At 39.3% G+C, this 23,594-nt stretch overlaps 3 protein-coding genes across 3 annotated transcripts; 1 reads left to right on the top strand and 2 right to left on the bottom strand.

The window, feature by feature from the left end:
* The first annotated feature begins 94 nt into the window (after nucleotides 1–94).
* LOC144647323 (uncharacterized) lies at nucleotides 95–10,633 on the top strand. The gene is made up of 8 exons (XM_078507102.1): nucleotides 95–868; nucleotides 1,548–1,837; nucleotides 2,333–2,603; nucleotides 3,082–3,269; nucleotides 4,623–4,830; nucleotides 5,779–6,023; nucleotides 8,708–8,990; nucleotides 10,089–10,633. The coding sequence occupies exons 1-8, from the start codon at nucleotides 441–443 to the stop codon at nucleotides 10,345–10,347; spliced, it is 2,172 nt and encodes a 723-aa protein (XP_078363228.1). The 5' UTR covers nucleotides 95–440; the 3' UTR covers nucleotides 10,348–10,633.
* Nucleotides 10,634–10,769: 136 nt separating this feature from the next.
* Nucleotides 10,770–13,069, bottom strand: LOC144647325 (uncharacterized). Its single transcript, XM_078507104.1, has one exon. It carries the CDS (start codon nucleotides 12,628–12,630, stop codon nucleotides 11,188–11,190), a length of 1,443 nt encoding a protein of 480 aa, XP_078363230.1. The 5' UTR covers nucleotides 12,631–13,069; the 3' UTR covers nucleotides 10,770–11,187.
* A 493-nt stretch (nucleotides 13,070–13,562) lies between these two features.
* Nucleotides 13,563–23,199, bottom strand: LOC144647321 (TRAF-type zinc finger domain-containing protein 1-like). The gene is made up of 10 exons (XM_078507099.1): nucleotides 22,904–23,199; nucleotides 21,335–21,470; nucleotides 20,967–21,020; nucleotides 19,887–20,571; nucleotides 19,149–19,222; nucleotides 18,570–18,680; nucleotides 17,807–17,864; nucleotides 17,506–17,576; nucleotides 16,300–16,932; nucleotides 13,563–15,399 (listed from the first exon to the last, which is right to left on the bottom strand). Exons 1-10 carry the CDS (start codon nucleotides 22,942–22,944, stop codon nucleotides 14,971–14,973), a joined length of 2,292 nt encoding a protein of 763 aa, XP_078363225.1. The 5' UTR covers nucleotides 22,945–23,199; the 3' UTR covers nucleotides 13,563–14,970.
* Nucleotides 23,200–23,594: the final 395 nt, after the last annotated feature.

Genomic DNA, 23,594 nt, shown 5'->3' with positions numbered 1-23,594 from the left:
ATGCTGCCCGGTGACGTGTGATCAGGTGATCAGGTGACCGTGAGCTAAGACGAAGACTGGAAACCACTCGTTCCATTCCTTTCGTAAAACGAAAACAAACATGGCGGCCGACAGAGTGCATTCGGAAAAATGCCTAAAAAAATCCCTAGAAACCACACGTATGATCTATTTTCGATGCTATTTTGAACAGCGTGGAAGCAGACACGTCACGGATGAGACAACCCTAAGTTAAATCAGTTGAATGTCATTACAAGTTCCCGGAATCTGAATGATTATCTGACACTGGACAGTGGCTCATCAGACCTTGCTGAAGACTAAATGTAGAAAATCGTGCAGAGGAAAGATTCTTTGTGTTAACTACTTATTGGGATCACTGCTATAGAGTCTTCACTGCTTAATCTTGGTGCAAGAAGGATAAAAGATAATTCAGCAAAAAGGAAATGGAGGATCTACATAAACTTGGTCATGAAATTCTCATTTTAAACCATTCTCAGAACGAAACTGTTTGTTACCCTTTAGTGTTGCTAGAAGGAGAAATAAGACAAGATGCTAAAACAGCTGGCCCAAGGACACTGTTACAATTGTCAAGTTTAGAAACATTGAAAAACTCTGAGTTGGAAAGTGGTAATAAACTTCAAATACTGGACTCAACATCCATTGAGAATGCATGTCAAGGAAATCAGGATGAATTGACCTTACAGATCAAATCTGGAATTCATCAAATGACATGGCCAGTAGTGAAAGGAGGTTTCAAGGTGGTTGTCCCTCTTACAATTGGAGAAAACTTGATAACATTGAAAGTGTTGGATAGTGCAGTTATTTGTGAAGTTGAGCTAAAATTAACATATGCACCATTGACAATATCAAGGTAAGTTTTATCACTGAAAATAAAATGAAAAAGCAGAGTGGTGGTGGTGGTGGTGGTGGTGGTTGGGGGGGGGGGCAAGGTGTTTGCAGGACTGGTGCAGTGGTGAGAGTGCTTGCCTCTCAAAAATGTTGCCTGGGTTTGATTCCTAGACTCAACATTATATGTGGGTTGTGTTCCTTGTTGGTTCTTGTCCTTGCTCCAAGGGTTTACCTCTCTGGATTGATTCTACGGTTTTCCTTCCTCCTTAAATTTCAACACTTCTAAATTCCAAATCAGGGGACAGTGGAGGAAGAGGCAAATTCCCATTAATTATTACGGTATCATTATATTCAACTTATTAGTTCTCAAAAGCCTGAGTATAAAGATATCACTCTTTGCATCATTCCTTATTTCTTCTCTTGCACATTACACAACAGACTTTCATTAAGAACTAATGAATGGACATGGCTATCCTACAAGAGTCTGATCATACACTGTACATTGTATGTTATGCCATTGGTATGTTTATGCCCCCTTTAAAAAGTCTTGAAAAGATATAAGAACCCTGGGCTGAATAGCACTTTTACCATACTTCTAAAAAGCCTGGAAACTCTCCACTGAAAAGATATGTTTAATTTACAGTTGTAACCTGTTTTTTAAGCTACATTGTAGTTTTAGTTGGAGTATTATATTTCAACAGGTTTGTCAGAGTAGTGTATGTCAAGTGTGCTGATAGCAATGGATCATTCGATGCTCCTGTTGATGTTTCATGTGACATGGGTTCAGCGGTAAAGAGACTTTCTTTTAATGCCAGACTTCTTCAGACTTTCACAGCTGAAAGTTTATACCAACATGGTTTAGGACACAAAACATTCCGTATTGAGGAAGATGAGACAGGCTCACCCAAGGTCTACATATTCACCAGCAAATTAATGACTTCTGAAGCCCTCGGCATGACAGGAGATCAACTATATGATACATTTAGCAAGGGTGAGTAGGGCTGAAAAAATGCTGAGGTGCATGCAACAATGAACTCTTCTATGCCATTTATGAGTAGTACAAAATACTCCTAGTCACTAAATGTTACTGAAGGTAAATCCTGAATGCAAGCGTTGATAAGTCAGCAGTCTTAGTTCCAATCCACTCGATAAGTCAGACATACAAATTATCCAGCTCTCTGTGTGCATTGCTGGATAATTTTGCAACTGATTCTACCCTAATTTGTAATTCAGAGTCTTGTGTTGTAAAATGCGGGCTATGATTGACATACAGTGGAATCCCGATTTCTTGAATTTATCCAGTCCCCCCCCCTTCCTCTCGATAACTGGAACCAAAAATTGTTTCCCTTGAATTTGTCTTCAGTAAAACACTGCAATTTTAACCCTGATCTCTCAAAGTTCCTATTTCTTGAACCAATTTTCATTTCCTTTTGAGGTTCTGGAAATCAGGATTTTAACTCTAATTTCATACTGGCCTTCTTTACAGAGCTGAAATGCTCAAGCCTTTATGATCCCAAGTGTAAGTTTTGGACGTTCATGTCCTGCACCCATTATGACCCACCGACTCCTGATGAGTTCAATGAGAAGCTTATTACAAAGTACATCAAGGCCCACACAGCACTTGGAGGGGGTCACCTGGCACTGTTTGGCACAGGAGGGCTGCACACCTGGGCATCTAACATAGAAGAGTTGGTGCCATGTTTTACTGACAGCAGAGTGATTGACAAACTAAAGCTCTTTGATGATAGTGGTGGTAGGTGAGTTAAACATAAGTAGAAATGGTTAATGGTTAATAAAATTGAATAACAAAATGTAATTATGGGTCGGAGAGAAATTATGACAGTTTTTTATTAAAGCACCTGGATCAGTACCATTGAAATGGAATATTAGAGATATTTTTTATCCGGTAAGTAGATGGAACACCTGAATTCACAACAGATTTCAATACTGAATATAATTTTATATTGACTAAAAAATCCTTTTAGCCATTTAAAGGATGCTAATAAAAATTGATAATAAATGTTATTTATTATATATTATAAAAAAGCATGCATATTTGCTGTGTTGATACAGCCAGATACAAACCTTCATAAGCCATTGTTGAAAAAGAAGGTTTTCTGGACAACATTTTTTTACTTGTAAAGGTTGAAGCTTTCCATCTGTGGTGGAGTCTGGAGGGTCAACTCTTCTTTAAAAAAAAGGGAATAAGGACTTGTATATTTGTGTTCTATACAGGGGTACTTACTGGGCAAATTATGCGACTGGTCTTGGTGCCTCAATACATGAACTAGGACACTGCTTTGATTTGGCACACACACCCAAGGGCATTATGGGCAGGGGATTTGATGATATGAACAGTGTATTTACCATGTGGAGAAAACCACCATCGACAGGCCAGGACATGGCAGTAACAGAGGAGTCAGGTGAGGCAAAGAATTACTTTACAAACAAGTTTCCAAGGAACAGGTTTTGTGAAGCTTCAAAATCTATTTAGATCACAGAAACCCTGGCAACAGTATCAGTCTATTGCGTGATTTAATTATATAGCCATCAGTAAATCCTATATTGTCAGCGCAGCTATTTTTCCTTAATTTCTGGGAACTGTCCAATTTGGGATTAAATTTGGATAGTTTCAATTAGGACTTTCAGGTAAAATTCACAATCTGTCCAATTTAAGAAAAATTGGACAGTTTCGTCTCAGCCAATCAAATCGAAGAAAAAACAACATGTGACGGATATTAGCCAATTAGCACAAAGCATAGCGTCAGCCCTGTAAACTTGTCCTGTTTTAGTCGACAATGGCGGAATTTTATAAGGCAAGTTTGCTACATTTTTCTATTCCTTTTGAGCTTTTCAGCAATAGTAACAACAAAGAGAAATTTTCTACGTTGTCAGAAAAGGAGCTAGCTACACTAAGAAGCAAAAACCAAGAGCAAAACACCTCCAATAGTACAAAACTTGGGTGAACGTAAGTGCAGCGAAGTGAAGCAAGAAATCTGTCAGATATTCATCGCCATGAGCTAGATGCAATTCTTTGTCGTTTTTTGCTGAAATTCGAAAAGAAAAGACGGCGATGAAGTACGAACGATATAGTGGAAAGGAGTATGTCAGACTCAAGAAGTTGTAAAGCTCTTCGGACACTTTGTTTACGACTTTAATTGATTGATGCAGTGTTTTCACTCACTTTGTAGCAAGCTTCGCAAACTCAGGTGAATAAAATTGCACTGTTTTGTTTAAGTTTTATTTGTGAAGACAATGCTCTGAGTGAGTTGCATGTGCTGTGTTATGCCTACTGTTGTTGAATGCTTTTCCCGTTCTGGACATAAGTTTATTGTTTATGCTGGATTGACTGACTACAAGCTATATAATTAATATGTAACCGGACTACATGCTTGTCCAATTTTGGAAATAATTAGATTAAAAAAATTCCTCTGACAGCCAAATTGGACTCGGCCTACGGCCTCGTCCAATTTTGGCTGCCCTCGGAATTTTTTTCATCAAATTATTTCCAAATTGGACAGCATGTAGTCCAATTACGTATACAAATTGTAGAATAGGTACTCACCAACAAGCCGAGGAATCCATTAGGAGTAGTTAGGACAGCTGATGATGGTGAGGATTGGAATGGATTAAACTCACTGGGGACAAAATTGAAAACATGTTACTCAACAAGTTTTCTAGTTTGGGTCGCATCCTGTACACCTGTCCAGTAACTTTTTATGCAAATAAAACCTAATCATTCCATAACACAATGTACATATCTTTATCCTATTTAGCTGTTGGTATCACAGAAGAAAAACTAGTTGACAAAACTATAGCTACCATCCAAGTACCAACCACAGGCAGCCCAGGTGCTGGAGGTCTTGTACCCAGCTGTGGTGCTAAGAGCCTCTCCTTTGGAAACTCAAGCCTTGCCGCAGCCAATGAGTGGTCCCATGGGGCACACTGGTACAGGTCCTCAGCTGTCCTGCTCAGATATCACAAGTGAGATACTACAACATAAACAACTAAAACAATATTTTATCATGCATCTCAAGTTGTAGGATTTCGGAAGCTTTGTATTGTATGAGATTGCATGAAATATTCCAAGCGAAGTTCAGAAATCACTGGCTCATCGAGGCTGCAGGACATAAGTGTTGAGGGGCTTTGTTGACAAAACAAGAATACGTATAAATTTGGCAAAACACTGCATGTCGAGGTGACAAATGCCGCCAACTTAAAAAATAAACCGATTTTCATTACTATTCTTCATCCGTAGGTAAACTAATAAAGTAATAAACTCAAGGTAAATGACTAATAAATTCATTTCTGGGAAGGTGAACTCTTTCGAACTCTTTCCAAACGTTTTTAAATTACAATCCTCGCGCGGTAAAATTCAGTTATAATTTCACATAATTATGCAAATAATTATTAAATCAACCAATCAAAATCACTACCCGGTTTTCGGGTAGTGACTTCACCGGATGGCGTTAGGGCCAGATGAGTTCAGACGTCCCTTCTGGGGAGTAGGCGACCACAGAGGGACGTCTGAAATTCAGGCTAATGCAAGACCAAGTGGTATTAATATATTTATCCTAGATATTTAACTCTCCCCAGGTGGGCTGCTAGTCCATCACAGGCTTACTGGCACCTTCTGCATATTTGCCAGCTTCAGGTCACCAAATAATTCCCCAGTGTTTAGTAAAGAAACCCCTTCAGGCGGCTGGTATATTGGAGGATAATGCCCGAGGCTGAGCATGCGTAAAAATTAATGGGTGGGTTACAATTATTGATACACCCACTGATGAGTGAAGATACAGGTGAAGAGCAACTTGGGGCAACTTGTATGTTAGGCAAAATACCTCCAGCACTCATTATGTTCCACCATGCAGGCAGTTGTAACACCATTGATTTTAACCCCTAATGAACCAACTTACAACTTTCCTTCTCTAGATGGTTATCCAGCTCTAGTCTAGCAGATGATGAAACTGTCATTAACAAGCCCATGGTGCACTGGTGCAGCACAGTGTGTGGTCCTGTGGGTAACTGTGGCGGCTGTCATCAGAAGAACCAGCTGTCATTCAACAGTGCCAAATGGCTTGAATCCAAAGAGGCAGCTCTGGGTGGTTTTATTATTCACACCGAGGAGTATGTTAACTGTATACAGGTGATAGGAAATAAACAACAATCGGAAACTGGTATGTTGAGTGGCAAGGTTACTTTGCTAAAAAAGAGATTCAGTCAACTCTCTTAACGGACACCTTTATAACACGGACACCTAGTGATGGTCCCTGCCGTTGTTCAGTCATTTTACTGTAACTAACTCCCTGTAAGACGGATTCTTCTCTAAGACGGACAACGGACACTTTGAAATCGTAAACGTACACTTGATAAGTGTCTTTTATTAGTGAAAATACTTCAAAACTTCGTATCGACCTAAAGGAAAGTTAGTCAGCGCATTAAGGATACCAATCTTACTCACCAAACAACAATAACGCTTTAACGGATTACTTCTCTGCGGAAGTGTTTGTGCACTAAAGAGGTCGTTTTCTTCTTACAGTATTACAGTTTGTAGATCTCAACTTTTGCTTCAACAAGCGAATACGGTCTTTTTATTACTGATTTAAGTCTTGTTCCAGTTTGCAAAGTGTACGGTTCAGATTTATACTTGGGGTCGTGAACGTTTGCTTGAACATGCGAATACTAAAAGTCTTAAAGAACTGCTGACTTTTTAGAAGAAGCGAATGTCCATTGTAATGAACAACGAGTCAATTTTCTAATATTTTATTCCGTCACAGTTTGTAGGTTTTGCTAAAGTAAGCGACTTTAAACAGTCTCAAAACAGACATCTTTTCATTGTACATAACCGTTCAGCTTTATTATCTCTGAATTACTGCTAGCTTACTGGTGTCACGTTACCTCGACTCTCTATAAAAGGGACACCTCTCTAAGACGGACAGTTAGGGCTGGTACCGAAGGTGTCCGTCTTAGAGAGAGTTGACTGTAATAGTTCTAACATTTTTATTGATTGAAGAATAATTCAGTAAAACTTAAAGCTTATGTCGAACATTTTTCTAATGAATGCCGTTGAAACAAAACGTGTAAGTTTAAATTTGCAATAGACTATTGCATTGTTAGTTTATAGGCCAAATAAGCACAATGGTGCTGAATGCATTAACACTGAAATAGATAATTGAAATAGTAAATTAAACTAAAACCAATTAATGATGGAGGTAGTCAACGCATTGGCAAATATGCAATGAATTAATCTTGAGGAGAGAAATCACGCGAAGAATCAGCTTGAAGCGCGGGAAAAGCTGCATGCGCCAAATTATGATTGGTTAATTTGCTTTGCGTCTGATTGGACGCGGAAACAGAATCGTTCTGATTGGTTGGAGAAAAGTGCACAAGTCTTATGAACCAAATAGAGAGGTTGATAAACGCAAAACCAAAGATAAGATCTTTTAAACAGGTGTTTTAAATAAATGGTATGCAATACATGCAGAAGCGATGACATTTCACAAGCGGTATTACATAATTTTGAGGAAATTTGTCTTGTGAAATTTGAAATTTGAAATTGCCTTGTGCGTGATTAAGACTATTATCCAACTGCAGCTTACAATTTTTAAACCTAAGAACCAATGTTAGTGATTGTATAAATAGCATAATTAGGGTCTGATGGAATTCAAATCAACACAGTAGTTTAATGAATTCACAGGCCAAGGAAGCAAAGTTAAAAATACATTTTCGTCGTAGTTTGCTCAATTGTACAACATTATTTCAAACGGTCTCTTGCTCTCAGCGGCCCTGGTTCTTCTAAGTATTAGAAATTCCTGTCTATTAAATCTTATAGATCCCATCATATAAAATTTAGTCTCTTTTGTTTATACATTGTAGTGTTCCATTCTAACTGCATGGGAGTATTTTGCTCTTGTGTTCTACGCGGCGATTTCTTGTAAATTTTAACAAGATTTGTTCGATTGCGCTAAACAGACAACAGCTAACAGAATAAAAGATCCTGCCGATCGGCTGCCTGCATAAAACGATGGCTATCAGTTACATGTCATCGCTTAAAAAACTCAGGCTGTGTGTGTAATGTTGTGAGAAAATGACAATACAATGACGTTACGACACGAAACGACGCGACGCGATACAGTCAACTCTCGTTATAGCGGACACGCTCGGGACTTCGTTTAGTGTCCGTAATAGCGAGAGTCCGTAATAGCGGAGTGTGAGGAAAAAAATGGCGTTAATATAGGTTAAATAGTATGGGCTATGACGAGCTTATCAACAGTCGTGAAAAGACTCAGTAGTCGTTAGGTATGGAGAATGACAATGGTCGAGGGTTTGAGGGTTTGATCTCTCAAAAGGAGTCGTCTGAAAGAAAAGGGCGCAAGCTGAAGTGAAAAAGCAAAGTCTGGTGTACAGCTACTGAAGCAATTGATGCAAAAATAATTATTGCAGAAGACTTCTGAAGTGTGTTTCGACAAATAGTATTTAACACACTGCAATTTTCTGCAATAATGTTATGTGAGAAGTTCATGGTGTCCGCTTTATCGAGAGTCGAAACAATAAAATTGTTCTTTTGGTACCACGAAAGTGTCCGTAATTCCGTAATAGCGAGAGTCCGTAATAGCGGGAGTCATTTCCAGTCAAACCTCTATAACTTTCGCCGGGGATCTGAATTTTGTCCGTAATATCGAGCGTCCGTAATAGCGGGGTGTCCGCAAGGCGAGAGTTGACTGTAGTTTTATTAGTTTATCCCAATAGGGGGTTTCAATGCTAAAGGGGGTATCTCACTGTTGAATGAAAAAGCAGCGTCCATTTTTTAAAACAATTTATTACATCATTTGCGTTCTTTGCTTGTGTTCTCATATCCTAGAAGAGTGCCAGGAAGTTCTGTCTGAGCCACAAGGCACAGATGGCATGGGTAAGCGGTATACCTTCATCATCAATTCCCCGGACGAGTACATCACAGCTGTTGACGTCAGAGCTGGAGGATGGGTGGACGCCATTAGACTCCATACAAACTACAAATCAAGTATATGGATGGGAGGGACGGGTGGAGACGAATACCACTTTAGGCCTCCTCCCGGGAGACAAATCCTGGGTCTCATTGGAACAAGTGGGCAGCTTGTTGGATCACTTGGAGTACTACTTAACAGGTTGGTTCACTTAAGAATTAATTCATACATATTTACTCCGTCAGTCAGCCTGTGTTAGGGACATAGAGTCATTTTATAAGCGTAAAAGAACAGCTTATTTGGCAAAACCTGGAGATGATTTCCAGTACCAGCACTGAGCAACTTTAAACTAGTGTACGATGTCTATTACGTTCGTGTCATAAACCGTTTTTCTTGGACTGGTTGACAGAAAATCTCCTTTACAGTCTTTACTGAACTATTCTCCGCAATTAACGACACAAATTGCACCGACTAGCTTTGTAAATACAGTGGAACCTCTTTATCACCGACACCAAAGGTACAAAGAAGAGTGTCCGTATTACAGAGGTAGAGTTTATGTGAACTTTGGTCTTCCTCGGACTAAGTGAACTGTCTGTAGTAGGGAGGTGTCCGTATGGACCCGTATGAAAAGGTTCGACGGCTATCTGACAGATGTAGACTGTAGACTTGCAGACTGTCACTCCAGTTATCCTGAAAACACTCCAGTTAGGCTGTAAAAAGTGAGAACTAATATTGTAATAGTAACACGATATTTTAGTCTGCAGTTTCCAGTCTGCAATCTGCAAATGTCAGACGCCGAGGTTCGACTGTATTTTGTTTTGGCTTCTAACAACTGTTCTGCCAAAACGCCAGAACAAAGCAGTTTCAGAATACCTGAGAAGCGCAAATTACACCGGTTACGCTTCAGTTAACCTTGTAAAATTTTGTCGCAAGAAGCTGTTATTCGAAAATAATTCCGTTCCAGTGCAAAAATACGACAAATTGTGAATGAACACGATGTTTCTTGGTCACAATTCGCTGTTTTTGTCGGTATTTTTAAACATATTTAGCTTCTTGGAGCCAAAATAAAGTTGTCCCGGGTAGGCGAGTTATAAAAACTACTCAGACGCCTGCTACGCAGGCTAGGCGAGTTATCCCTAGCAGAGCGTTTACAAGGCGGTAGGGTTACCCTAGCTAACGTCGATGAAAAAAAGAAGAAATGTGGGAGCGCTAGGGTAACCCTCCTGCTAGGGTAACCCTACCTGCTTGTAAACAGGCCCTTAGTTTAGTTTTCTATATCAGTTTTGATTTGTTTATCAGTAATTCAGACGAGGAAATGACCGACATAGATGACTATCTTGTTATTGAGGCGCCTCAGGGGATAAGACTGATTGAACTGTGGGACAAGAAACACAGTGAAGTGTATCAACACTGGGAATTCCTACAGCCACACCCACCAAATACATACACTCTCACCAGGACAGAGGTCAAGGACAAAGCTTCAACTCTTTTAGTGGAGGACGACAAGGGAAATATTTTCCGCACATCATTTATGTACGATTACAGCGGGATCATTTGATGCAGCAGCTGCCTCAATGTACGGCGACCTTAATATTTTAAAAGGGAAAAGGTGTAGTTGTACTGCTGTCGGAAAGCCAACTCGTTTACATGTATATTGAAAAACTTACTAGCTACCATGGCCTAAACTCTGGGAGTCTCGTATAGTTTAGTTGTAGAGCTCTACGTTAGGGGAACTTACTGAGTTACTTAATTTTGCCTCAGTAACTGAGTCTTTTCTTGGGAATACTAATAAAACCAGAAGCCATCGATGCAATAAAGGTCTTATTTCCACAAGTATTCGAATAGATCTTTCAGTGCTCGTGGAAATCCATTGCATGTTCTCCTAAATCAGTAAGAGCATCATCATTTATTCTAAAGTTTAAGATACTAATTTCTGAAGTGATAAGGGAACTCAATGGGTAACTCGGGGACTGAAAAAACTGTCTGATCGTGCAGCCATATATGCAAGTTACTTAAGCCTCCACACGGTAGAATAAAGGCTTTTTTCCTCCGTACAGAAGACAGAAGCCTATACTGAAACGAAAAGGAGGTTGGTTAACACACCTAACAACTTAGCTAGTGACCGAGTGCCGGATGGTCTTCGCAAGCTAAAGCCGTTTTCAATTGAGTGTCGCAAAACAAAAACCAAGTAATAAAAGTTATCATTCTGGCCAACCTCAAAGGACACAGACATTCCAGTGAAAACGTGTGTGTGAACAAGTCACGATTGGATTTGGTTTTTCTTCTGATTGGATAAGAAAGTAGCAGGATTTCTTTATTTAAACCAATCACTAAGCGTTGTAACGCAAAACCAAAGCAAATGCGATTTACTTTCGACACTCAAGTGAAAATCGCTTTATCACCACACATTCGCGCACGACGGATTACAAGGGAATGCACAGTCAATATGTTGATGTTGTGCAGTCCGCTCAAACATCCAGTTACCAACTGCTTCAGCCACGCTGAAACCGTTCACAAAAATTCCATTCCATGTGTCATCGTACAAACTCTGTGAATGTTCTAAACATGAACTTAAAAACAATCCTGAATTAGGTGACCGCATGACAGGCCGCAAAGCATACAGGCTTACATTCCTGAATTGCATTATTGCCGCCATTTCGCTGCGTGTGCATTCTGGCGGTCTGCAATAGATGCCGTGGATATGCTTATAGTTCCAGTTCCGATCCGGGCTTGGTTTACTCGGAGAATTTGCGTCTTTCGTTGATCTACGAAAGAGACTTCGTTTCGTGGTGAAATTGTCGCTGTACTCCGGAACCTGACAGTTAATTCCACGAATATGAATAAGCTGCCACTCGTCATAAGCCGATTGCAGTACAAAAAGAGGCGTGTTTACAAAATTAAAAGCGTGTTGAGGAAATAAGCATTTCCATCGTAGCGAGGGACGGAAACCTCTAGCACAGTCTTCATCGACGCCGCCAACAGAGTTGTGTACGTTGAACATCTCCTTAAAATGCCTGTTAATGATATTATCTCCACTTAAAGCCGCCACGTCTACGAAGTAGCCCGAGTCTGCTAATGCACGGACATCTATTGATTTAGGAATACGACTTCGGATGAAGTCGGCGTTCATCGTTACTGCTAAACTACCAGCCGATGTTCCGCTAAGAAGCAGGCGATTTGCATTTCGGAATTCACTTTGCAGTAGCTGATCTATAATCACCTCCAGGATCTTTTTGCCACGCATATAGATATACTGTCCGTTTACATTCACAGGATCTGGTCGATAACCAGTGAACGAGGCACCGTCACAGTAACACAACAACACTAAATTCCAATTGTAAAAGTCCGGGTTTACTTTGTCGTTATCTGAAAGTATTCCTTGCAGGGTCGGAGGGTGCGGGGGAAAGAAGCTGCTAGATCCAAGCCGCGTTTTACTGCGTTGAAGACAAGACTCTTCATCGAAGCACCATGCTCCACCAAAGAAGTGAATAATCCAGTTATTACTGCCTGTTCCATGTCCCTCTCTGTAGTAATACCCCGGGGGGGAACCATCCAGACACACTGCTCCTTGTTTGACAGCAAAAGGTAACATGACTAGCTCGACGTTTTTGGCGTATGACCGTCGCTCCTGGTCATGTTTATTACTATTTTGAGTTGAACTGGAATTCGGGATGTAAATGTTTACAAACGCGGTGTTTCGTAATAAAAACGAAATCACCACAACTGTGATCAAACAACTCAGGCTGCTTGAGATAAAAACAGTCCTAAAATGCCCTTGGCTCGAAGAATTATGACTTCGTTGTTGTTTTAGGACGTAGCTGTCTTCATCAACTTCTGACATCTTTGTCTGCCTTAGTGTTACAGCAGTGATCTATTCTCGTCGTTCCGTTAAAGATAAACCAGTTGACATGTTTTCCCGCACACAATCGAAGTCAAAACAATTTCAATCTTCATAATCTCGTCCCAAAAGAATTTCTTTTCTGGCCCATTCGCAGTTTAGTCATGTTTCTTTCTTCTTGTCCAGTCTGTTCAATCAGTCCTTTTGTAATTAAAATTAAAAGGAAACTTGACTTCCTTATGCCTTGAAACGTCTGAACAAACAATGCCAGCAGGTTGAGCAGGTGTCGCGTTTACACTTTATATTGGCTCGCGGCAATTAATTGATCGTACCTTGACTATGAAGCGAATGAAACTTGTAATTGTGTGGTTTAATGCTAATAACTAGCTAGTCCCTATAATTATTTGCTTATTAAACTCAGGAACGAAAGGAAACCGTTTTCAGATTCTGCCTAAAAAGTGTGCGCATAGTGAAGATTCAGTTAACTTTAAGTGCACTGAAATTTATTAGTTTTTTTATTTGACCAGAGGCAGGGGAGATAAATTAGTGGGTGTAAATGAAACTAAACAATGTTTTGGCCCATTGCCGACTTTTCACCATATTTTGTGGTACAATATCTAAGTACCTAACGTCATAACGTTAAAATTCTAAAGGCGTCGGATCGAGAAGCGCGCCGGAAGACTAAGGCGAGTGCCGTGAGAGGTCAAGTCAACTTTATTTAGGCAGGGTGCCCCAATCAGCACTCGGTCGAAGGCTCAGTCTCCTTTGCTGTACGAAACCAACGATCGAAAGCCTAAGAAAAAAGTCTACAATATTATACCGCATATGATTTAGCACCCTCCAGTCCTTGCAATAAGCTCCCCATCTCTGATTAGCACCCCTGTATGAACGTGTCCATTTGCATCCAGGGATGTAATACAAATTTGACTATAAAATTTAGGTATAAAGTCCATCTATTTATTACAGAAAAGCCAGTAACATTCCTTCCACTCCACTCTTTATTACTAGTCTTTGTACACTTCTAACAATTCAATAATCCGACATATTTGATGTCCCAATAAGGGGCGATTTATTATTATTCGATAGGCAAATATACAATAAGATAAAAAAAATCGAATGAGCTGCACTTCACACTTTGGTCGTGTTCCGTTGGGACTAACAGTTTTGGGTTAATTCGGTTGGTTGTTTTGCGTTGTATTTATACGACTAGGAAACTTAGTTCATAGAAATTGGCTGAGAGCAAGCCCAATAAATGCGCGCGCTTTCATAATGTTCTCAGTCATATAGTCTTGTAAATGAGTAAGCATATGAATTCTACCCGTGATATTTAAAAAGTGTTTCAAATTGCACGAGGCTTTTTGAGAACTGAAGATCTTTACAAAATAAAATTGCACTCGCATCAATTTGATTACCAATGCTAACTTGAAAACGGGTTATTTGACTCTTTCGGCCGACACCAAACCCAGATGAACAATAGCCGCTGCCACCTCAAACATCCAAATCAAAGAAATCTCTCTTAGTATGCAGTTTTTTCCCAAAAGAACACGACCTTTGCTACAAATAAATTTTAGCGAGAACTGAAAGAAATTATGTACAATTTTGCACTTTGTGCTTTTCCCATTTTTTACACAACATTCCCTTTGGACAGAATATACAATCATTATTGGTTATACCATGCCTAGAAATTCAAGTAATTGCTTAAAGATGACTTAGGCCACAAAGCCATTTTGTGGCTTTTGTTGTCGATGGCATCTGTGTTCTCATTTACTGCCGATCCAAGGGTCTCACAGACCGATCCCAAAGGTCTTTCAGTGTTCTCATTTGTCGAGTTTTCAAAACCCTATTGCATTTTGAAGCATGCACACAAATTACGCCAAGGTTTTTGCAGCTCGTGGAACGAGTCCTTGACCAAAACAGATCCGACTAGGGTTCTTTTTGTTCCGGGTATGTTTTTGTAGCGTTTCGCAGGGATACAAAAGAACTCTAGAAATGTTCAACGCAAATTACGCGGTTCTCCAAACATTTTTTAAAATATTGGCGGATTGCTGAATTTAGTAGCCTGCGAATACAGCCGCCTCTCATTCGCTCCCTCATTCGAAGAGCGAATGAGAGGCGGCTTTATTCGCAGGCTATGAATTCTCTTCTGTTCTTTTCTCTTGTTTTGGCGCGAAAAAATATCCAAAGTGCGACTGGCACTGCTTTGGTTATGAAGAAGGAGTTCTCCATGGAAAGGAGCGTTACTAGACGACCCAAACAACGGCTGCAGACAAGACTATCTAAACACCAAAAGCTTCATTGCAAAAGTAGAAAATATCAAATTCGAAACAAACACTGACTTCGTCATTACACGATTTTCTTTCTCGTTGAAGACGGTTTCCTTGGCGGAGTGGAACTGGAAGTCGGCGGGGTATTGCTTGACCGGAAGGATTCCACAGATCCCTGTGGCCGGGATCTCTCTCGGTTCGAACGAACACCCTGCTCAACTGAAATCGTTGTTGGAGGATTTCTACGAGGATTAGAATGCGCTGAGTGAAGAGAAGATCCATTAACACTGATTGGCTTAGTTACAGGAGGTAAAGGTTCAGTAACTTTAGTTCTACGAGGAGCAGGCGCTCGCATGGCAGACGAGGAGTCCGATTTTAACCCGCCGGTATCGGCTCGTCGTGGCTTACTCGCTCTGGTTTCTGACTTGTGGCTTTGCATGTTCAATTTGTGATCAGAATCTCTCCTGCTACGTTTAGTTTCGTCATTCATACTTGGTAGACGGGGTTTCTGAAAAAAAAATCAGAGAGTGACATAACAAATAAGAATCGAAGTAACATACCTCTTAATGCGATGCTAGTAACTTCACTAAATCAAGGTAATTTTGTTTACAGTACATGATGTATTTAAAACCAACATTTCAACTCCTGGTAGATTTTTTTATCATTTTGTTGATACGTTCCTTTGAATATTCCTCTTCGCCATCTATCTCCTTGATTTGGGAGGAGAAAATATTTTTGAACCTGATATGAATCATGCAAGATAAAAGAGAATCATGTTTTATGGTATTTCCGTTTACTGGAAGTTCAAGACCCAACTCACAATTACGTTTTTTGCTACCGTAAATCATAACTGCGACGATAATCACCCTCGCTAAATAAAGTTTGCTTGAACGAGTCAACATCGAAATCTATCTTTCACAACCCAAAGACGAGAGCTTTTAAAAAAGTATACCATCTTGTTTACTCATGTGCGTACGGAGTTAAACAGGCAAAACGAATCCGCGATCTACTTCTTTCAGGAATATTCATGTTCTTTTGTCTCACTCATAGCATCCTTTGCCATTATTCATTAAAAGAACTGTGTCAGGGATTTTTGCCAAATTCTTTAGACATAGGAAGAGATCACCAAAATAAGTGAAATATAAAGTTACCATGTAGATACAAGAGAAGGTACAGATGGACAAAAATTGAAGAAGATTAAAACAGATTGCAATATGACAGTTTCAAAGCGGTTGTTTTTAACATTTAATTATAAAGCCCGGGAGACATATCTGTTTGTAGTGAAGCTATGGTTTTGTCATTTAGGTCCACAGAAGTAATTTCTTCGCTAACATTAAGTTTCATAGCGAGTATTTGGCAAAACTTAATGAAACAGACCGTGACACAGTCCCTGCCATCTTATACTCACCAATCCAGTGACACCATCACGAGCACGAGTGGGTTTCGTCACCAGCTCTGCTGCTGGTTTATCTTTGGATCCAACATTCAGTTTTTTCTGACTTAGTCTGTCCTCTGTTGGTTTGGCCGCTGGGGCCTTGGAAGAAGCGCCAAGCCCACTTCTCGGCTCAGGCTGCCTCTTCCCAGGTTGATCAGCCGTTCTGTTTTTTACACGCGGTACATCCTTGCTGGGTTGTCTGTTCGTAGCTAAGTCGTTATTTCTCAAAACTGCCTGTCCGCGCATAGAATGCTGATCCCCTGCCCCGCGAGATTGTCGCTGTAGTTCGTTGTTCATCGGAGAGCTGTCCAGCCCACCATATTGATCACTGTATTTCTCTGGCTTACGACTACGATCTCTAGTTGTTAAATCGTCGTTTACGTTAGGCGTGAAATCTAAATCGTCGCCGTCATCAAGCTCACTTGGAATAAAATCTGTCAGGGACTTCTGGGTTTTCTTTGATTGAGATTCGTACACGGGTCTACTGGGGCGACTTTTTGAGCCATTTCTGACCGGTGGTCTGGCATTGTTCAACGGAGGTCCTTGTGTCAAGCCATCAAATAACGCTGAAGGAGGACGACTTGCCGGGCACGCATCACAGACAGCCTAGAGGGAAACAAAACTTAGTCCACTGTGTACAGTGTTAACGAAACATTACTTACGTGACGCCTAATGTTAGGAATGCTAAATAAAAAAAATGTTACAGTCAACTCTCGCCTTGCAGACACCTCGCTATTATGGACACCCCGTCATTACGGACAGGAGTTGAAGTCCTAGTGAATAAAGAATTACTGAAAATAACTCTCGCTACTTTGGACTTAGATAAGATAAGATAAGATAAAATTTTATTGCACACTCCTAAAAAGGTTTTTCAGTAAACAATACAATACAATACATGAAGTGGAATAAAATGTACAAAATGTACACTAGTTATATATAAATAAAAAAAATAAAAAGAAATAGAAAGAAAAATGAAAGAAATAAGAAAAAAATTAATTTAAAAACTCGCTGAGAAGCTTTGTCTTCAGAGTTTTCTCCAGAGACTTTCTCTATTACGGACACGTTTTACAGCTACAAGGTCAAATTGATGAAATGGATTCCTAGTTAAGTCCATGCAGTGAATATCAATCCTGACATCACCACTAGCAAACTTACCCCATGTACAATCTCAGAACTCACCTGATGTGCTATGAGGTTATCAAATGGAAATAGCTCTTGGCAGAATTCACAAGGCAAATATGTGTCATCTTCTACCAAAGATTAAATTGACACATAACATTCATGTTAGTTAATTATCATTGGGAGGGAGGGAGGGCGGACGGGCGAGCGTGAGGGAGGGAGGGAAGTAAGGAAGGAAGGGAAGAAGGAGTAAACACTGCACCTTTCTATTTTATTAGAACATACTGATTTCAGTCCACCTTCAGGAAGTCAAATTTAAATATGCCAACACAGCAATAACAAAACTCAAAAAATTACAAACCTGAACGTTTCCTTCCCTTTGTTTCTGTCGCTGTGTGATTAGTTTGGAATTTCCTGTCCTGTAAGGTAATTTCAATGAAAAACGTTATATTTAAATAATAGTAACAACAGAGAAAAAACAGTGTGTAAATTAACATAACGTTACAATAGCTAATGTTTTGTAATACACTGGAGAAATATTGTTCCTGATTCCTGACCACAGTACATGGCACAATTGCATTGGACCCCTGGGCTGTTTTAGACCCACCCACTGTCCCTGTCTTCTGTTCTTGAGCTGTAAGCACTTTGCTCTGACACAGTTCCAGTATTACGAAGTTTTCTTGATATATCAAACTGTCATGTAAATCTCAAAGGAAAAGCCTGCTGTCACGCCAAGTGGCTCATCAGGCTGGAGCTTATCCCAGTTTCTGCCACCCCCCCCCCCCTCCCCAGAGGTACCCCCAAGCAGTAAATTGCCACTACCAATTTATACACCTGGGTTGGGAGAGGCACTACGAGAGTTAAGTGTCTTGCCTAAGAACACAATGCAGTGCCCCGGCCAGGGCTCTAATGAACCCAGACTGCTTGATCCAGAGTCTGGCGCACTAACCATATAAAGGCCGCCACGCCACCCACAATCTAACATTTAAGCACAACATAAATTGGACAATTTTGGCCTTTGAAGCTATGGAATCACCTCTCAAAACAATATGGTGGCCAGTAAAGAGAAGTTGAAAGTTGACATTTTATGCAAAAAGAAACAAATAAACTTGTTTTTGGCTTACCCCAGAGAAAGGCGAATTGTTGAGTTGTGGCAAATCATGGTTGGTGCCGTTTTCAGGAAAATGTGAAGCACTGCCTGGGAGTGAATCAAATGATCTCAGCTGACAACCGCTCTGTTGACAAAAAAAATAATGAGGTCAACGTTTACCTCTCATGTATTGATTTCTAACATAAAAAGTGTGACATTACCTACAGCAATATCAAAATTGTTTAATTTGGCATCCATATCCAATGATAATAAAAAAGAATGGCTAAATTTGCTGCTGAGGAATAGTTACACAGTGTGAAAAAATACACAAAAAATACAATGTTGACTGAAGTGAACAGAAAGAGAAAAACAACATTTGGGAACTGCAGCCAGTGGAGGAAACATCTCAAGTGATTAAAAGTTTAATTAGCAAAGTATATGGAGCCTGTCAAAGAGAGTGTATATGTACACAAGGCCATAAAGAGTGTTACATTTGTAAGGTGGCAAGTTGAGAGGGTGCATGCTAATCACTCACAACTAATCAATATTCTGAAAACAGTGGTGAACCAGTAAAACATTATGTTAACTTTGTACTTGCATGTTTCTTTTGTACCTGATGCAATATAAGAATATCTACTGCAAACAAATCACCACAGAACTCACAAGGCAGCTGTGTTTTATTTGCATCTGTGTGGAAATTGAACAAAACAAGTTAATCAGAAAATGTACATGTACCTCTCTCTGTCCAGGAGAACATATGAGCAACCTGCAAACTGCACCACCTAACTACATGTAAATACTAAACGTAATCTGAAATGGACAAGCATCCCATTTGAGAGATTTGATATTGCGTCAAACAGTTTTTAATGAACATATATGGCTATGCTGGAAATAAATATTCAGTAAAAGAACAAACACACTTGAAATTAAAGGAACATTTGCATTGCCACAAAGAACAAAGTTACCGGCATCCATGTTTTACAGAATTTTCAAGTTGACTAAGTTTAACTTTGTTTTCCTTTGGACTGGGTGGATGCGGGCACTTAAATTTAATGACAAAATTTGACCAAGACATATTTTAGAGAGTACTAAATTTAGCGATTTTTGCCCACCTCGCTAAAATTGCTAAAATTAGTAGCTGCTAACAATGATAACCTTAAGGTAAGCTCTGGTGGTGTGGATCACCTTTTTGCCGACCACAGACTTTATCTACCTAAGTGTAGGTCACTTCATGGCCCTGCCAAAAATGTGTTCATTCCTGATTGACTGTACCAGTCTCTTATAAAACAAAACTTTTGAAGTACATTATATAATTATTACTAACAGATTGAAAGATCTAAATGATGCCCACCATTTTCTGAATCAGCCATTGATGTGGATTTCATGTATGGATAAGGCTCATCAACCATTGTAGATGACATTCCATTAGCGTGTCCATTTACATTGTCAAACTCGTCTGCTTGAAATGCTGCTGCAAGCCTTTCATCATCATCAATATCTTCTGCATACTCATCATCAACCTTATCAAAACCTCGAAAAGTGTGCTGATCAAATTCTGGTTTTGAAAAAGCTCTGCCTCCTTTTGTTCCACGGGCAATAACATCTCTACCATCAATCACACCATTCCCTGTATCCATGCCACCAAAATACGAAGCACCGCCAGGATACTGCATACCTTCATCACTGAATGGTGAAGTACCAAATCCAGTGTTGAGGATCTGCCCAAATTCACGCATACCCGCAGCAAGTGGACCTGAAGGGCCCATGAGGCCCATAGCATGCAACATGTCAACAGGCATTCCAGAGAGATAATCTTGCGGCGGATTGGACGGCAACTTTTTAGTTTCTTCTTTTACTGGGTATTGACATCCAGTATTGACATGTTCAGTTAAATCCTTCATTTGAATGAATCTGTCGCACATGTCACATTTCTCAGTTCTGCTGCCGCAGTATTCTACATGAGATGTCATGTCTTTGAATGGAAGCATTAGCTCACAATACTGACACTCCACACCACGATTTGGACAATCTTTTTCCTATTTGCAAAATAATATACTAGTGAGGACAGGGGGAATTATGTCACAGTAAAATTGCATTCCCATCTTAGCTGTCATTTTGTATGGCCATTCAGTATTAATAAATATAATGTCAAGATCACAGCTAGTTATAGCATTCTCACATGTAAGAGTATCAGCTTTGGTCGGTTTCAATCGATTTTGTAATTTAAAGATGCCAGCAATGATATATACATGTAAATATTTTATTTTTTTACTGATTTCTTCACATCAGTATTAATGATATCTCTGAGAATTTGGCACACCTGTACATGTACTCTTCAAGTGACAACAACTTGATGATTTTCTTCATGCCCATAAATTGTCTACTAAACAAATTAATGATATCGTCTGAAGATTGAAGTATTTAGACCCACCTTGTGTTCCTCCAGGTTCATTTTCTCCACAAATTGTCCACAATCACATTTTTCCTGTAAAGCAGTGACACTTATTACTGCTATGCAAGTAAACCCCGTAGGAAGTGGTGCAGGGGAGGGGGGAAAGTACCTACAAAATGAATGTTGTAAGAGGGGGGATTGATTAGCAGCTTTTTAGGGTGAGAAAAACGTCTCTAAAAATTATGTTTCTTTCCCTGCCATTCAGTTAATTTTGTGGGGATTGCCAGAGATGTAGGGTAAAGTGGTCAAGTTGTTTTAAATATCACTGGCACTGCTAATTCCAATATCTCACACCCTGAATGTTCCTTGAGTTTTTACCCTTGACATAAAAAACAAATTATACAAACCTTGGCATGGTATTCTTCAAAATGTTCTTCCTGCTGTGAGGTGGGTATGGGTTCTCCACAAACCTTACATAACGTCAAATTCCTTTGGCAATGAGTGACATGCATTACAAAGTTGGCGGCTGGGATGTCTCGCCGGCTGTTAATAAGATAAAATAATAATGATTAAACAATTAAATAAGTTATCTAATTGAAGTTCTCTTTCTCAGTTTTTATCCAAGTGACTTTGCCAACTGACAATGAAAATGAGTCAAATTAAACAATGACATTTCAAAGTCATCTTGACTCCATTGTCAAGTACAGAGATAATGGCTGTAGTTTTAAGTAAAGTTGACAGAGTACCGGTATATTAGAATATTAAGTGTCACAATTCTTTATTTATTCTTTTTATATAAACTCAAAACTACAAAAATTATCTCTCTTCTTAATAATAGAGTAAAGATGACTTTGAAATGTTGTAGTTTAATTTAGTTCATTTTCACTGTCAATATTTCAAAATGTTCTCTTAAATATTACATTGGAGACTTTGCCAAGATTGGTCCTATTTATCTTGGATCAGGAATACTGGTACATATTTATAAAACAGTGAGAACTCAAAGAAGTATCATTGAGTTGTTTTATTCTGCCTTGCCATGGGTGACATAGAGGGTGGGCTTGGGGAGGTGGGGAGGGGGGCAGTTGTACTTGACAGGTCCATCACGTCAATTCACCCAAAGCAACGAATAAGAAAGAATGCTTCAATCATAACTAACTGATGATAACATAAGCAAACCAAATTGTATGATATTGTCAAACAGATAATATAAATCAATTCCACTGACAGGAATTCAGAGGCTACGGAATTTGATCTATGAGGGCTGACACAATTTGGGATATTTTTTAAGAGCCATGCATATGATATAAATTCTTCCCATACATGAAAAATAAGCTTGCAGTGTTTGAGTTTTACCCAGTGTTTGTCGAAACAAAGAAACTATTATAATAGTTTTTCACGCTGCATAGGCAGATGTGGTACTTCTGGATCATTGAACACTAGTATATGACGTTGAATGTCGGCCGGCGAGTGATTATCATTATAAATTGAATTAAATTCTCAATACATATATTGCTTAGCTTAATTTCTTCCTAACAAAACCACAACTAGCACTATATTAGTAAAATATGAACGTGAGATCATCAAAAACAATCTTTTACTCGATCAAAACATATGCCATTGAATATTAAAACCCTGGGAACAATACGGTTGTTTCCGAATACTTCCCCTTTAAATTCTAACATGACGAACAAACCGATTGTCCTGATCACTGTTCACGGTCTGTAAAGATACTTGTTTTCATTTATAAAGAATACAAATAGCCAAAGAAAGAGGGTAAACTTGACAGAAAACGTTAAGCTTGAGCTTATAACAAAACATGAAAATTATCACGATAAATGACACTGCAATTTTTCAACCGAAGAATTCACTGAAATAGATCGCTTTTAAAACACTCAAAGTGTACTGTTCTTGTCATAATGTCATTTTGTTCGATCCAGATTTCCATAGCTAATGATTAAATAGAGCACCAGTCTTACCAATTCGAGCAATACTCTGTCTTTGCTTCTTCTTCATCCATTTTCCAAGCCGCGAAAAGTTTCGTTTGAAAAGCAGGTCGGAAGTTTACATGTAACAAATTAACGCGTTGTCATGCTATCCAGAACCTTCACACAGACTTTAAAAGTTTGTTTTTGGAAACATTACAATGAAAGTCTTCCTATCTTTCACTTTCTGATCAGTTTAAATACATTTGAATGAAAACATTCATCGGTTATTTTCCCTTCTTCCGCCTGTTTCCACAACACTTTCACTTTTACTCGATAGGGTATTGCCGCTGACACAGGGAAAGTTTTGCGACGGCTTTGTTTCCCGCCATGACAGAAAATGTGTAGGGGGAGGGGAGAGTGGTTGTTAGCAAGGGGGAGAGGGTGGGAAGTTGATCATTGCCTTTATCTTTTCTTCCTTTTGCTTGTTGTGCTTGTAAAAGTAACTCGCAGTTATGTCAGAATATTGAAATATTTTTTATTGACTTATATTAGACAGAAATACAGAAAGTAAGTAAAGAAAAAAAAAAATAAAGAAATCTCAAGTTATATTAATGTTAATGTTACATACAAATAATATTTCAATACAAAGCAATAGTAACAGTAATGAGTAAGTGAAAAATGCACGATACCGAAAAAAATTAACCGAATGTGTGGTTGTGAACAAAATAACAGTATTAAGGAC

This window comes from Oculina patagonica, chromosome 3 (assembly GCF_052425735.1).
Source record: "Oculina patagonica isolate OP01 chromosome 3, crgOcupat, whole genome shotgun sequence".
NCBI classification, from domain to species: domain Eukaryota; kingdom Metazoa; phylum Cnidaria; class Anthozoa; order Scleractinia; family Oculinidae; genus Oculina; species Oculina patagonica.
Note: the sequence above shows the minus strand (reverse complement) of the source record. Positions and strands in the feature narration are given on the sequence as shown.